The sequence below is a fragment of the Vanellus vanellus genome (assembly GCF_965231255.1).
Source record: "Vanellus vanellus genome assembly, chromosome: 1".
NCBI lineage: Eukaryota > Metazoa > Chordata > Aves > Charadriiformes > Charadriidae > Vanellus > Vanellus vanellus.
This window is the reverse complement of record NC_138905.1, coordinates 86,174,932-86,191,695: the sequence shown is the minus strand read 5'-3', so window position 1 is coordinate 86,191,695 and position 16,764 is coordinate 86,174,932. Positions and strand designations below refer to the sequence as shown.

General features: G+C 47.0%; 1 protein-coding gene across 1 annotated transcript; it reads right to left on the bottom strand.

The window, feature by feature from the left end:
• Positions 1–1,067: 1,067 nt before the first annotated feature.
• On the bottom strand, positions 1,068–7,146 carry AICDA (activation induced cytidine deaminase; the record flags this gene model as incomplete). The annotated part of the gene is made up of 5 exons (XM_082483432.1): positions 1,068–1,121; positions 1,423–1,538; positions 1,729–1,999; positions 2,498–2,645; positions 6,749–7,146. 5 exons carry the CDS (start codon positions 7,144–7,146, stop codon positions 1,068–1,070), a joined length of 987 nt encoding a protein of 328 aa, XP_082339558.1.
• Between the last annotated feature and the right edge of the window lie 9,618 nt (positions 7,147–16,764).

Here is a 16,764-nt window from a genome sequence, read left to right as displayed (position 1 = left end):
GAAATTAAGTCTGAAGGACAGTACAATGTGGAGATGAAGTGTGTTTTCCAGTAGATATATGCTGGAAAAACATTGCAGTGGTGAAGTGCCTTGGTGGCTCCTTTCCTGGATGGGGGGGAGGTCCGCACACCAATCAGTACTGACCTTGAGCTGCCATGGCTCTCAACATAGCTAATAGGAGTTGAGTGGACTTCCTATTTCTGCCTGGGAAATGTCTTGCTCGACACCCAGAATTGCAGTTTGTACTTGAAAAAGTTGGCCGGTGAGTATTCTGCTTTCAATTTAGGCTTTTATTGTCTAGTTTCAACCTCTCCTAGGGCACAAAACCTGGATCAACAGCTACTGAAGCTTCCTACTTTCTGGGCAGAGGCACCGCAGGGTCTGCACCTGCACACAATCCACTCAGAAGACCTGCTGGCTTCAAGTGAGGTTTTCAAACTAAGCTACCTCCAGGACCCACTTCAATAGTCTCAGTCGAACTTTCCAATAAGTGGCCAATTTTGCTGTTAAGACATAGGTTATACCACTTAAATGGTGATGGTTTTCAACTTCCTATCAACATCCAGAGGGATAAATACACTGTTTCAAAGGGGAGGACGCAGAGCAGCTCAATGTAGTGCAGCTCTAAGAGCCAAGAGATGTGCTACCCGAAGCTCTCGTGAAATGTGCAGATCAGTGTGGTGCCAGTGAGAACACAGTTGCACAAACAGCTTTGCAGGCTGTCTGCTCCCACCTGGGCAAGGCTAAACCCAGAACTCCATTTAGTGGACCACCTGATTTAGCTCTGCAGGGACTGAGGGAGGGCAAATGGCTCTCTGGCAATGTCACTGCAGTCCTGGCTATTCCCAGCTAGCAATGGATGAGGTGTGAGTCTGGGGAATGTGTCGTCAGAAGATCAGCCTAATTCTCCTTGGAAATGAAAAAGTAAGGATAGTCTTATCTCTAGACACAGAGCTGTAAGGAAGAGATGTAGAGGGGGAAGAAGAGAAAGTTCTGTTGTAAGGGACAGAGTTGGAAATCAAAGAACAAGTGTTTGTGAAGTCTTCTGATTGCTGATGACTTTCATGTCAAAGTCCCAGAGTTTTAAAGGCATCTCGTAAGTCATCTACTTCGTACAGTGGCTGCAGAACAAAATAAAAATGGCAGGTCATTTATCAAGTAAACAGGAACCTATGAAGATGGGAAAGGAGGAAGGAATGGCAGGAGATGGGGTGAGAAGTGGAAGAAGGGGAAGAGAATGAGGAGAGGTGACGTGAAGTTGGGGGAGACAGGTATGAGGGACATGGAGGGTGAAGATGCAGGAATGAATGAACGGGTAGATGGCAGAAATGGGCAGCAAGAGCAGAGAGGAACTACAGCAAGGAAGAGACAAAGAAGCTGAGGGGAAGAGGCATCGGAAGGAGAAGGAGAATTGGGTCTCACCAGGAGGATCCGTCGAAGTTTTCTGGACAGATGGACAGAGTTTTCATGCAGCCCTTCCCAGGCTTTGAATGTCTTTTCCCTGTTCTCCACAAATGTGTTCCAGCAGTAGAAGTAATCTGTGCAAGGCACAGGGGAGTTACAGAGTGCTCAACTGCCCCAGAGAGGACACTGACCTCTCCTAGGATCACTAAATTATCACATCCTGCCATCATCTTCTCTGGCTCCTAGTCCTAGCTTCTCCCACCCTCCTGGGTTTCCCTAACCCCCATAGCTTTCTGTCATCTCTTTCTTGCCTGCACATCTCACCTTTGAAGGTCATGATGGCAATTTGGGCCCCTGCCCTGTGTAGGCGCCTCAGCCCCTCAGGCTCTGCCTTGCGGTCCTCACAGAAGTAGAGGCGTGCCGTGAAGATGCGGAGTGTCAGGTTGGGGTAGGCACGCAGGAAGTCGGCCACATGTCGGGCGCAGTCGTAACAGGGGCTCCAGGAGGTGAACCAGGTGATACGGTAGCAGCGGCCCGGGTCCAGGTCCCAGGCTGAGATGTAGCGCAGGAAGAGCACCTCCACGTGACAGCCCATCTTCATGAAAGAGGGAGAGGGGCAAGACATGAGGCGGGGAGGGGGATCCAGGGTGTAAGAGGGGTGAGGAGGCAGGTGTGAGCTGGATGGGGTGTGAGAGGAGGAGCAACAAGGTGGGGGGTAGGTCCTAGGGTCAGCGCACAGAGCGAGAAGGCACGGTGGTACATAAATGGAAAAGCGCAGGGACACACTGATGTATAGGGATGTACAAGAAGAGGAATGGGTGGAAGCTGAGTAGAAAATTAGGTAGACTGGTAAAGCAGCAGGGAGTATGGATGTCTTGCTGGTAACACACTTGGGGGTAGCATAAATTACAGGTTTACCTGGAGGCTGTATCCCCCAAATGGTGTGTAACAGTGCAGTGTCCATGCTTGTGGACAGGTGTGCCAATGCCTGCGTTGTTGTCACAGCCCTCCTCTCCCTGCTGCCCCAGGCAAATTGGAGCTGCGTGCACCTCAGCATGGATATAAGAACAGGATGACAAGGTTTTCCCTGTACCTTATTGCGCAGGTATCCAAAGTCCAGGGAGCATGATGTAGCACTGTCACGGCGCTTCACAACATAGCAGAGGTAGGTTTCACGCCGGCCCTTGGCCCAGCGCAGGTTTTTGAAGTTATAGAGGAAGAGTTTCCTTTTCATCAGGAGGCTGCAGGAACAGACAAGAAAGAATTTACTGGAGTGAGCAGTTGGCCATGTCTTTTTTGAGGGCTCAGCACCAAAAATATCCTCTTCATGTCCAGGCCCTTCAGTATGAGAAGAGCATCAGTAATTTGCATGCAATGTGTTAGGGAAAGGTTGCAGACGTGACTGTGGGGATGAAGCAGGTGACCTTGTGAGTGGAAACAGTAAGTGAATTAGTAGTCATTAGTCAAACAGCAACTATGGCCGGGTAGAGTGTGAAAATATCTGCAAATATCCAAAAGATGGACACCAATGAGGGAGAAAGATGAAGGTATCTGAGAAGACCTGGGAAGATGAGAGACTCTGGAGTTCAGTCATCAAGAAATGTTATTTCTGCTGTACGAAACCCTGAAAAGCCACTGGGGCAAGGGATGGACCAAATTAGACCCTCTTTAGAGAACACTGGACTGAGTTTCTTCCCAGCATTGCCCAAAAGAAGAGCATGGTTGCAAGTGTGCAGGGCTAGGTGCTCGAATAAGGTGCCCTACACTAGCTGACAGAATACGTAAAGGTGTAGGCACACTGACACCTCTCCAGACACGAGTACCATTCCCACATTAGACAAACAGATTGGTGGGGGCCTGCTCCCATGCCCAGGGATGCTGTTGGGGAGAGGCAGCAGAGCACGGGGAGGGTAAGGTAGTCGTGAGCCATCTAACAGGCTCACCGCCAAGTGGAGGTACACAGGCAGCTGAGAACAGCTGTGTTCAGTGGGGTGAGATACTCGCCTCCCCCACAGCAATGCAAAACAGAAGTGAATGGGTTAAAAATAATAATGTCCTTTATCATCTTTTCCCTCTGACAGGCTGATGTTCAGCAGGGAGATGGGGTCAGTTTAAGTGATACTAACTTGGGTTTTTTCAGGGGATCTCCAGTGAGGTGTAGGAAAGGGGAATTTGAGTTTGTTAGGAATCTAAATCTGATTTAAATCAGAGTCTAAGCAAGGAAAGGTCCTTATACAAACACCCTTGATCTGTTTGCCGATGACACCATAAAGCCTGAGCACTGCAGAGCACTTAACCTGTAGCTAACAGTGGCATCCTCTCTGCTCCTCCAGGAGCTTTTCTCCATTGTGCACCCGCATACCACGGGTGCTCATTCATATAGTCATGCACATCCTGTCGCCTTTTATTACCTAGTGCACGTGCTTTGCTCTCCTGTGGCACTCCCTATTGCACTTCACACCACATCGCCAAAGCGGCACCTTCTTCCCTCAAGCACCCTTGCTAAGCTGATTGTCCCACAGATAGGCAAGCCACTTACACACATCCTCTTTCCTGCCATGTTGCCCTCAGCCTGTAGTGCAAAAATACCTGTCCTGCTCACACAGAAAAAGCAAGCACACACATACTTAGTTATACACACATGGTCCTAGAGAAGATCACATGGGAGTTGTGGCACGTCTCCCGCTAGGAGAAAGTCCATGGAGAAGACAAAGCTCTGCGGAGTCCTGCACACACTCAGAGGGCGAAGCATCCCTACTAAGCATTTTATTCAGCTCAACAACAGCCTCAGGCAGTTCTTGGAGGTTTGTCCTGTAAGCACTGTCCTAGTCCTGCTCTGCTGGGCTTGCAGGTTGTGTCAGAAGTAGAGCACAAATTGATCCCACTGCATTTCATCATCCCTTTCTCTAGCAGTTCACATTGGGTGTGTGTTTCTGCTCCCCACTTTTCTCTCTTGCACTGTATATTCTTCATCATCAGTTTTGATTTATTTCTCATGCTTAGAGCCACCCCACTTTCTATCACCTTAGATTCGCTGTTTCCCTGTCTTTGTACAAACACGTATGAACATGCGTATATATTTGCTAACAAACACACGTGTTGATCCCCTCACAAAACTGTCAACCGGTAATTTACCTCAGGCTTGTCCCTCTTGGATGTGTGTTATTGCAGGGATACGGAGAAGACTTTCCCCAATAACAGAGGTGCTGAAGAAGGGACACCTCGGGTTGTCCAGAGAGGATTGCCCAGACAATCACATGAGCAGGTATGGTAGACCAAAGGGTTGCAAAGCTCTTACCTGGAGTGTGCCACAACAGCAGAAAACAGAGCAGAGGAATTGTGAAAAATGCAATCACTTCTTGAAGAACCATATGAGCCAGGTGAAAACCAGTGACAATTATGTTGATGTTTCATCAAAGCCCAAAAGGAAAAATGCTTTTACAACACATGAAAAAGTTTAGGGAAAGCAGGCATTCCCTTTTCTCTTTTTTGTGAACTTTTGGGTGAAAACCTTTGCTTTCAAAATGTTTCTTATTCTTCTTCTAACTTTCCCTTTTGTCACTTCTTCCCATTTGTCTCTGCTCAATGGTTTTGCCCCTGTGGAGCAGCATGTAGATGCAAATAAGGGTGATGAACAAGAAATGACCCCAAAACCCAGAAAAACAAAATTATGATCACTTGGGCTATTTTGCAGTGTCAGAACAAAGTGAAGACAATTTTGAATCACAGAAGCCATTTGTTCAATTAGAAAAGTTCATTAAAATAAGTTCCTGTTTTCCCTTCTCTCTGGAGTTCACCATTCCAGGGTTTATTTGCTAGGGAGGATTTCAGAACATGACTGATACAAGAAGAGTAATGAATGACCAGATGTTGCGGTAAGAAACTAAGCAAATTTGCAGCTAGATACAATGTGCAATTTCTATAGCTGTAGGATAGCTCAAGGGAAAGCAGCAAAGACACAGGAGCTGTGATTATACCCAGGCACTGAAAAAGTAGGCTGAACAGAGACCTTCTCCTCAAATAAAGATTCATGAAGCCAATCCTCAAATCAGAGTGAAGGCCCCTGAGTGTGTGAACGATATTCAATTGTAGCGAGTGATTACTGATAATTAGCTCGCAGAGTAATTGCAGTGCAAGTAGAGGAATCCAATGCTGGAACGGTCTGTGCTTACAAGGATGCCAGCAGCAGAAACAGAATAAGAGAGAAATCTGGTGCAAGACAAAGAACAGGTGGATAAGGAGAGAAGAGTAGGCAGGGACTGAGATGCTTAAGCAGCGGATAGCATCTGAATGTTCATCTTTCTGTCATCTTTTTTTTTTGTTTCTAGAAAAGAAGAATAATGAAAAGGAACAGAGAATAGTCACGAGAAAGAGAAATGACAGAAAGGGAAAAGAGTACAGGGTGGCAGATAGTCAAAGAGAAAGGATGACAGAGACACAGAGATGCAAGGTGCAAGCGCAGGACGGGGCGGAGAGTTCGATCACTGAGTCAGATGGAGAAAGGGACGGTGAGTACCAAACGGAGAGCAGGTTAATTCTAAGAGAAAGGCCCTCATTTCTTATGTGAGCAAGAAACTGGAAGCAACTCATTTTACCTGTCCATGACTGCCAGGGCCTCTCTCAGGTGGTGGGGTTGCAGGGAGGTTGTCTCGCAGGCTCTGGCTGTGCAGCCCTCTGACTTGGTGCACAGAAATGTGGACTGCCCCGTGTGTCCCCTCCCCATTCACCCCTATCTACCCCCTGCTGGATGTCACCGGGGTGTGGCTGAGGGAGGAGTTAGAAAGGTCTCTGGAGCTGCAGGAGCTGCAGAAAGAAGGGTTGAGATGCGAAGGGGCATCAGTTCTGAAAGATGCTTGGCACCCATTGGTCGCCTCCCCCCGCTGCTCTCCCCATTGGGCCCTCCCCGCCTGCAAAATTATTCTGAATTAATGTGAATAACATAACGAGGCAGGAAGCATTGTCTAGTGGTTAGAGGGGGGTGGGCCTGGGAGCTTGTGTACCACTAACGTGAATGTGGGCAAAACCACACTATCCCTCTGGGCCTCAGGCCACGCAGCTGTGCAGTGAAGAAAGATGGTGACCCTGCCCTGCCCCGCCACGGAGGGAGCTCTGCCCAGCACCCCATAGCCGCCCCACTGGAAGGAGCACAGGGAAGACCAAACTGTCGGCCGCCTTCCCCCCAACTCTGCTGTGTCCCCCGGAAAGGCCCGGCAGCTGCTTGACAGCATGGGGCAACACCGGTGCCAAAGAGGAGAGTGAGAGGGACTCAGCTCCCGAGAGAGCCCGGGGTGTGAGCGGGCCCCACCTCGGTGCCTGAGCATGGCCACGGGCGCCGGAGCCGTACCAATGCGCCAGGAGCGGTGGCGAGGCTGCATTGCAAAGCTGCATGCAAAGGACGGGTGGGAAATGACGCGGGGCCTGATCCTGCTGTTCCAGGCGGCACCAGCGCTGCGACCTGCCGGCACCCCAGGGCTGATGGCCGCGGCGCAGCAGGCGTGCGGCTGTACCGCCGTCACGGCCGGGCTCACCCTCAGGATGCACACTCTTCGCTCCACCAACACTGCTCTCTGCTGCCCGGGCCCGGCTCCACCACAGCCCCGCGGCACCTGCCCGGGCACCCGTCCCCTCTGCAGGGCCGAAGGATGGCCAAGGGACCGGGCAGCGGGTTTGGCCGGGCAGGGTGCAGAGGAGGCAGCTGGGGGACATGCTGCTCCGCTTCTGCCGCAAGCAGGGCACGGGCATCACTACGGCTGAGAAACAGGGCTTTTGTTTACCTCACGCTAGGGTAGTTCTTCGTTTTTTCTCTGCTTCATTTACTTTCCTTATTAATTTTACTGGCTTTCAGCATGCTAGGGCCGTGTGAAACCAGTATATGCAAAAACATGAAAAGGAGAGATGAGTTGCCAGAACAGAGCAGAGGACTCTCTAGCCCAGCACCGTGACAGCACTTGCCTTTGAGAGCGGCTGGCATGGCACACTTCAGGAAAAGGAGAAGCACTCCTGGAAGGTCCAGGGCTGGGCTGTCCCGTGCCTCGGAAAAATGTCCGGGTAGGGCACACGCTCAACGAATCTGCATTTTGGCAGCTGCATTGCTCTTAAGAGTTGTGGCAATTATCCTCTTTGAGGTTCTGGCTCCAAGTGTTTGACCAAAGCTAGAAGAGCCTCCTCTCCTTGCTAATCCCTGTCCTACTCAACACAGTCAAAGAGGACACTTCTGCTAATGAAACAGCCGTCCCCTTTCAGCCTTTGCCTTAGCAGCATCTTGTGACAAATCTCCTAGGTCAGACCAAGAGTAATTTTGTCCCCCTTTCATACCAATGTTTTCTTTTAATAATGAAAGGAGGATGTTTGTTACACAGGACATTAAAAAAAGCAAAGAAAAAAAACCAACACACCTCGGGAAATCTGCTCCATAGAGATCACAACTGTTTCTGTTTCATCAGATAAATTAAGGTAGCTTCATCTTTATTCTTGTTCTGGCTCTTAATTTCCATAGCCAAACGCTTGCAGAAAATTTTACATAACATTTTCTGCTCTGAAAGGAGTCAAGAAATATCTTCATGGCCAGCCTGGTCTTCCCCATAAATTAAATTTGTGCATAATGGTTTTCTCAAAGGTTTAACATGTCAAATCTCATAAAATGTTTCACTAAATCCTTTCTCTGATCGTGCCTATAAGCGGAATTCATTCTTCCATGTTTATAACATCACCTCTTTTCCTTAAATGTTGAGAGCCTCTTTGCTCTCCGCAGAGATAAAGAAGAAAGAACAAACAAATGAACAGATTAACTATATTTGTGTCACTCTTTGGCAGGGCTCTCAAGTTTAAATACTGATGTAGGCTTTCTAATGCCCCTATTTTAGACTGGTAACTTCCCTCATACTGGAGGTACGAGTGCACAAAATCAGTGGCACCATTTCTCTGCCTCCAGCTCTAATTCCCAGAGCAGAAACGTGTTGGTGTGGACGTGTTTTTAGTGACTCATAGCAAGTCCAGGGTGACATTTTGAGGTGGACCCTCAGCTTCTATGCAGTTCTGTCTAAAGCAGGAGCTGCAGTCTCTGCCAAGGCAAGATCTTGCTCATTAGCAGATGCCATCTCTGCTCTGGTTAAAAAAAAAAAAAAAAGTTTGGAAAACAAAGGAAATGTTGCTGATCCCTGATCTAGCTGCTAGTCCAGCTTCGTCCCTGGCTGTAAATTGCCAAATCTTTAACGTATGTGGGACCGTTTTGGCTGGGAGCTACTACATGAGGATAGATGCTGACCACTCTGGTTTTCCTTCCATTCAGCTCAATGCAAACTTATTTGGAGAAGGGACTTCGGGTGGGAGGGAAAAACAGTTTTACTGAAGATGACTCCATCTCTGTTTCTGATCAAAGCCTGGGTCAGTTAGAGGCTAGTGGGGAAGGCTAGAAAGGGTCTCTGTGCTGGTGTGTTTGGAGTCTTAGTGGGCAAGAGACGCTGATCCAGCTTATCGGGGTCACAGAAGGATGCCCTATCATCCCTTCAGGCTTCTTGTGCTCGGGGTTCTATTCCCTTTCTTGAAGTGAGAACAACAACGGAGAAATAACAGCAGGCTGAAAAGCAGTGGTCATGTGTAAGGGGGAAGGAGGAATGTCACCATTACTGTTACTAAAGATTCAGAAAGCAAACTGTTAAAAAATCAGAGAGCAAAAATGCGGTATATAATTAAAAGTAATTACCCAGCCCCAAAGCAGAGGAGAGGTTGCTTGTTTAGTCAACAGGAAGTCGTGTGTTGGTGTGTACTGATATAAATACATATTTATTTTTTCCATTCACCCTTTGCTGAGAAATCGCATTTTGAAACAAGCGCCGACATCACCAGTTGGTTGGTTCTTACGCTGAACACAAGAAACGCAGACACCTGCTTCCCCTCGCCTCAAGCGAAAACCTCAAGCAGAAAAACTTTCTCTGTGCAACAAGTGCGGATGCACCACGGACACTGACTTGCACAGACACCTCGAGCGGGGGAACAGTAGAGTTCCTTGCAGTTAGACACAGGCAAATATTATAAGCCGATGTGCTTATTTATTATAACACATATAATGTCATATGCTTATTTAATATAAGCATATATTAAACATAAGCATATATTAAAGCATTTATTTATTATAAGCACGCTTCACTATATTCTGTGTTCCTTCCACAAAGATTCATCACCCTATTTTGTATGACAGACCCAACACATTGGTAACACACCTGCTCAGGCACTTCTGTCAGGCACACCGCCCCCATTACCCCAGTCCTGGGTTTAAAAATTACCCACGCTAGATGTAGAGGCAGCTTGCTGTCTAGGACATGGGGCAAAGGGCCTTGTCCCTAGAGCTGCCAACTCATTTTGATACGCAGCTGTGGATGCCATGCCTGGGGAGAAGGTTTCAGCAGCGGCATGGCAAAGCACTGCCTTTCGTGGTGTAGAATATGCAGCACCACGGAGATATATGAAAGCTGTGAGGACACGCGTGAGGTCTGCCTGGGTTGTACATCACCATGGTGGTGGTGCAAACGCAAATCTAAAGCGCTGTGGGATGAGCATCACTGAGGCTGCACCTATATTAGGCGAGAGCAGGGATCCAGGGCCATGAGAAAGAAGTGGGAATGAGAGAAGGCAGGAGTCCAGAATGTGTGGGGATGCAACTGGGGAGGTGGGTTTATGAAACCTGGACCCTCGTGCTGTGCAATGCTGCATGCTGCAGGATTGTAGACGGTGCCACTGATGCAGAATTGAAGGCATCTGGTTGCTGGCTGTGCACTAAGATTATACGCTATGATGCATTTTACTAGTAATTTGGCTTTCCAGGCTTGCACTGCAAAACCTTTACCTGGAGACTTGACTCGCAGTTTATTTTTGTTCCACTGTTGAGCTTGTTATGGTGCTGAGGGATGAGGCAAATTAGGGTGAAACTATTGAATTGAGTACATATTTTTCGACCACAGTCCTGTGAGTGCCTCTCATTCTTGTCCACCAGCTCCCTGCTAGCCCAGCCTGGGGTGCCTTAAAGGAACTAATGACCCTTAATCCTGCCCCTGTTACTCCACATTTTTTTTTTCTCCCTGTATGTATTAATTCTCCCCCAGCATGTCTCTAAGCAGCAGCAGTTCCATCCCTTGCTACCAGTGACTGACACTTGCTGGGATCACCAGCAGGAAAGGAGGAAAGGGGCTGGGTTGGGCTTAGGAGTTTAAGACCTAATGAATGTCTTGCCCACCACGAATGCAGGTAAGAAACATGACCAGGGTCTAAGTACTTGCACTAAATGTTGGCAGCTTATCTCATCTACACTCAGAAAAACACAGAGTCTGTGATCAAAGTGTAATGCGCCTTCCCCATGCTGAGAGCTGGAGGTGAGGAAGTACCCACCAGAGCTGCTTGCACCTTGCTGCTTCCCATTGCAGTGCAAGCAGCTCCAGCCTCCAGCATGCCCTGCCCATCTGACTTGGCTTCTGACTCCGTGCTGCGCAGACCGGGAGAACACCCTCTTTTTTGCACAGGGAGCTGCGTTCCGGTGTTACTCCATTCTTCTACAGCACAGCCCCCTAGTCTGGGCAACCCAGACCCACCCTGCTCCCAATCACATCTTCCCCCTCCTTAATGGAAGTCACCGGCTCCATATCTCTGCAATCATCTGCTAGTCATGGGGAGAAACTCAGTTTTGTACCGCAGTTTTTCACAATGAGACTCACCTTCTAGCTGTGGTTATGGTTTCACAGACCAAAGTTGCCTGTTATTAGCTCCTGTTTGTGCAATTGCTGCAGCTCATGCGACTCGGTGCAAATAGAGCTTGCACCTGGGGCCTGGGTGGTAAATCCTGATTTTAATTTCCCTGTTGTCTTTGGAGAAGTACTTTGCTGGGGAGGCTGGGACAGAAGTGCTTGGGAGCTCACTAAAGAGCAGTATGTTGCACGTTCCTTGGCTTGCAGACACGTGTTGAGAGTTTCTTGCAGTTGTACAAGCTTTCCTTGGCTGGCGGTCCTCATGAGCGGTATTCTTGCATCTTACAAAGTTTTCTTATCAATAAAGCAAGCATTTTCAGAAGATTCAAGATAGCCTTGCTAGTTCTTGTCTTCCTCCCCTAAGAGTTCAGAGCTGCCCCTGTGCTCTTATCACTGGCCACATCCAGAAGGTTTGTGGGATGCCACCACTAACCTCTTACTCCCTAATGCCAAAGCGTCAGGCAGTAGAATTAGGGTCTGCCCCCGACACCCTGATACTCTTCCAGGGGCCCCAGTGCTCTCAACTAAGGGGATGGAATTGGAGAATCATCCTGAGGCCAATGAAGAGAGGGAGAAGGGGGTGAAAAGTGATTCTCATTGCATGATGAAGATCTCGTTTGCTGTGATATCTCTGCTGTCTTCCTTCCTTGCAAATGCATTGCCATGCCTGGCTGTGCCGACTGTTAGCCTCAGTATTTCTTTAACCATGATCACACGGGAGGCTCCCAAGTTTCTGGTGTAAGCAGGGAGGTCAGAGTTGTGACATGCTTGAGATAGCTGCCCAGGGAGGGGAGGGTATCCAAGAGTCTGAGAACTTCCCAGCTGATTTCATGGAGTTTAAAAATACCCTTTTCTGTTCCAGCCAAAAGCATTTGTGAAAAGGGTGGTAGAAGCTCCTAGAAAGCAGAGAAAAGAAGAAGAGCATGAAGAGGAAAAAAAGACCATGAGAAACTACTGATTATGAATCACTGTTATCAGAAATTTTAATTCACTGATGCCCATGGGGTTTAGACAATGCTTGCAGCATTGCTTCTGCTTCATATGTGGCCCCAAAATGACTATATCTCACTAGAATATATAGCTCTTGCATTCATGTACACAACCAGTTCATTTCCCCTTGCCCAGTCTGTACTCAACAAGGGGACACTGGTGTCCACTCATCTCTTCTATCATTTCGGTGCAGGTACAAGTAGGGTAGGGCACAGGCACATTTACTTTAAGGTGGCTACCTTGGTCCCATCCCAATTTGGAAAACTGGTGACAAGACCAAAAAAGCTCACAGATTGGAGAGCCAAAAATCTACCCTGAAGCAGTGCCCCTGAGGACTCTCAGGGAACAGAAATGGAAAGGGGCTTGCAGAGACTATGAAGAGTTCAGATGCCTTTCCTAAAATAAACCAAAGGGAAGCTACAAAGATACCAGCTGATGGACAATGGAGCCAAGAGAAATGGTGTAATGATGGTGCTGGGCTCAAGCAGAGCTGATGAGAAAATTACTTGTGAACACAGTGTAGAGAGTCTTAGGCGACTACATTCACACTACACCAGGCAGATAAGAAACTTTTTTGAACCCCTTCTTCACAGAAAGACCAGGCTGAAGGTTAAGTCTAGGCTGTAGAAGAAAACATGTTTTATTTGTTATTCCACAATAACGGCCAACGCAGCTTGGTCTGTGCTATTTGGGTACCAGACGAGACATTTGCTAATGGGTGTGTTTTCTAATACCATCTGACTCTGGTGCTACAGGGGAACAGTCCAGAGCAGTGAGTCCCGCAAGAACGCCTTCAGCATGGAAAGGCTTGGTAGGTACAAGGCACCCAATACAAGAGGCAGCATGCATGAGTGTGAAACCAAAACCTTGGTCAAGACATCACACTGGTAGGCTGTGCTGGTTATCATGTTTGAAGCAACTGCTGCTGCTGCATATGCCGCTGCTGCATGTGCCACTGCTGCTCCAGCCTCTAAGGCATTGGCTAAGAAGCCAGGGAAGGTGGCAGGAGGATCCAAAACCTGCAAGCCCCCAGACTCCAGGGGCACTGATTATGAGGGCGATGACTGTCTCCAAGAAGTACAGAAGAACTTTCTCTCACCACTCTGAAAGGTAACTGAAGTCTATGCAGTACAGAAGAACAACTGCACCAAGCTGGGGCTCAGGAGCCTGGAAAAGGGCAGCACAAGAGGACTTGGTGCTTCTAACTCCTTTAAATTCAACAACAAGCTAAGAAGAAGGTGCCAAGAAGGCAGGAAAGGCCAAGAACCACCTGACCCTTGACTGGCACTGCCAAGAAGCCCAGAATAGCTGTGGCTATGAAGGAAATCCCAAGAAACTGGCAGCCACTGTGGCCAAGAAAGCAATCAAGATCTTAGAGAATATGAAAGCTGACAGACCAAAAAAGGTAAAGATCCAGCTAAGGGCAAAACAATGAAACCCAAGGCTACCAAACCCAAGGCAGCAAAATCGAAAGTGGTCTCAGGCTAAGAATGTAGTGCACAAGAAGCAGATGTTGTATGAGCACAGACAAAGTGTCCTGCTATAGGGACACAGAGTGTAAATCCTTTAATCGAACCACTGTTTTTCATCATGTTTTGCATTTTTTAACAGTTTCCCTAAAGGAAGATAATTAATTGTAATAATTAAAATTTATTTTGCAATAAAAATAAGGCTTTGTATGAATGATAATGTTTATTCCCACTATTCTCCTCAATTGCCTGCAGCAGTATTGTAGGAACCAGAGTCTGCTCAGATGTGCACAGCAAAAAGAAGAGACACAACAGATGAAAGCTGCGACAAAGGAATTTCTGATCTGATATCAGGAAAATATTCTTCATCTTAAGTGCAGTGCAGCACTGGAACAGGTGACCAGAGAGGTTGTGGATTGGCCATTCCTGCTGACTTTTTCAAAACTCATCTGGACAATGATTTGATTGCTCTGAGCAATCTAATTAACACTGAAATTAGCTCTGCTTCCTAACTTTAAACATAATTTTATCTATGATCTTAACTGGGAAGGCATACTATCTCAATAAGGATATTTATTTCAAAAAATGCACAACCTCGTGTAATTTATTCTTATATTTAAGCAGGTGACTTCTCACATTTCTTATTACCTAGACACATTGAATTGTATGTATTTATTTATTACATCTTTTTGTTAATGCCTAATTTGTGACAAGCCATATTTGTATGGAAATTGCAGTCTTAGTAAAATGCCCAAAACAGCATTTTGAAAGATAACTTTTTCATGAAATGAAGTTTTGTTCTCATGATTTTCACCAATTCAGGTTTTTTGTAGATGCCAACATAGTAGAAACAAGTACATGCAGTTTGTATTTTAACTGATATGATTTATATTATTGAAAATATTTTTATTTGAAAAAAAATTACATTAATAGGAAAAGTAGACAAATTTATTCATGATGTTTCATACACGCTTTTTTATTTTTTATTTTTTAATGGACTAAAATCCAGCTCTCTCTTTTGTGGGAGGTTATTCCTGCTTGCTCCATTAAAAGGGCTAAGGATGGCAGGGAACAGAGAGAAACAAAGCAATATGCTGAAGATCGGAGAGCAGGAGGTGAAGAGGAGGTCCAGAAATGGAATTCAGATCCCAGTAGAGGGGTTGTTCACCACTGGACAAATGTACACTGTCAAATAATGTCACAACATGTGATGCCAGGAATAAACAACAGGTTTTATTCATACTATGGGTTCTTGTGGACAAGATCCAGGCAACATGGAGCTTTCAGGTGATGTGGCAGCTGCTCCCAACTGCCTCCCCATGATTTTCCTCAGCACTCCCCTTCCTCTCCACCTTGTTTCTGCAAGCAGGGGCCACCACCTCAAGGCATGTGGTTGCTGTTCCCACAGTGCACACGTTGACTTGAGGTGCCATTCTCCCCTCCCTGCTCTGACCAGCACATCCTTCCCTTCAGAAAATCCTGAGCTTGGCAGCTGAGGGATCCACAGCACATGAGAACTGGAGGGCAAGAGAAAAAAAGGAGAGCTGGCATGGGCCAAGCACTGCCCCAAGCCCCACTTGGCAATTCTGTGATTCACCTCATTGAGCACCCTTCCTGCCATCCCACTTCAGCCCCACTGTCCTCCTCACTGTATTTCTTGCTCCGAGATGAACATATGAAAGAGAAGAGATGAGAAAAACAGAGGCAGAGAACAAAGAGGAGAAGGACAGATGGGAAGGTGGAGCAACCCTTGCTTTCCAGGTGCAGCAGAAAGTCCAGTTTCCTTTGAGGGGAGCTCCAGCTCCCTACACACAGCAAAGTGAGGTACTGCTTCAAACTGGGGACCAGGTAACAAAGCACTGGCCATGAAACAGCAACTTTCAAACTTCTGTACTGATTGGTACTCAGGAGCTGTGATAGCAAAATGAGCAAGAACAACCATTGTGTGGGAAGTGACTCCAGGCCATCTAACTCCCATTCCAGGTCAGAAGAGTTTATGAAAATCAGCCACGAAGTCTAGATCATACTTCTAAAATGGGACTCTGGCAGCTTTCTTTGTGGCTTGTCCAACTTCACGAGAAACTAGACCTAGTTGGAGCTATATTTAAAACCATTTCCCCAGCTTACAAGAGAAGGCAACATAAGCAAGGTGCTGAGAACAGGCAATGTCTGAAGAGTGGTGACGCAGCACCATGACAATTCAGGCTGGGATGGCAGGGGAGAGAAATGTGTGTATGGATAAGCGCTAACGAAGATGGGGAAGCCTGTCTGTGGACCTCAGTAGTGTAAGGAAAGGGAAGAATAAACTCAGTTACAAAAAGTCAATGGCGTATGTGGTACTCTGCCCCCACAGCTGGTGGAACATGGCAATAGGACAGGAATTCATGAGTCAGTGCAGGTCTGTGTAGATCAGAGCAACACCTACAGTCACTCGGGCTGAGGCTGCTTTTAATTGTAACAATCTGAGTTAGGGACACTGCAGCATTAGCCAGGAAGGAGCATTATTCTAGGGGATAGTGTTGTGCAACGACCTGCATTGTGTGGTTTGGTCCTGAAGAACTATGGGACACTGTTAGAGGCAGTTTAATGGGTAATTTGGGCCACAGCCACTTTTGTTCTAGAAATACCGATGCAGACTTGACTGCTTGCACATGAAGGCACTGCCTAGAGTCCCCCATGCTCGGAGTGCTCCATCTTTTCAACCAGAATATGATGTACAGTTAGTGCCTGATGAATCTATGCAAAAGTCAGAAATTCAATGAAAGAAGAATTTTCTTATTCCTTTTGACTTAGAAGTGTAATTTTTAATGTAGTCTTTCAGTTATTCTGATTACTGAGTTAAATGGCTCCAGCGAACAAATGATTCTTTGCTTATGAGATGATATAGCACAGCTCTTCTCTTACTTCAGCCATCTTACTATTTTACTTGGAGATGGTAATTCTCCACCAGCAAGTCATGGCAGTGAAAAGATGTGTTCTCAGCACAAAGCTCATGGTCTGGGAGGAGTTAACCCTGTGCTCAGCAGCTATCAACTGTCAGGAAAATCTAGCAAAACTATCCATGGAAAAAAAAATTGCTGAAGATAATTTTCTGTATCTCTAGAAAATATAATGACCTCCCAGGAAGGGAGGGTGCCAGCAGAGGACTGGGCTAGCAGGGAGTAAAG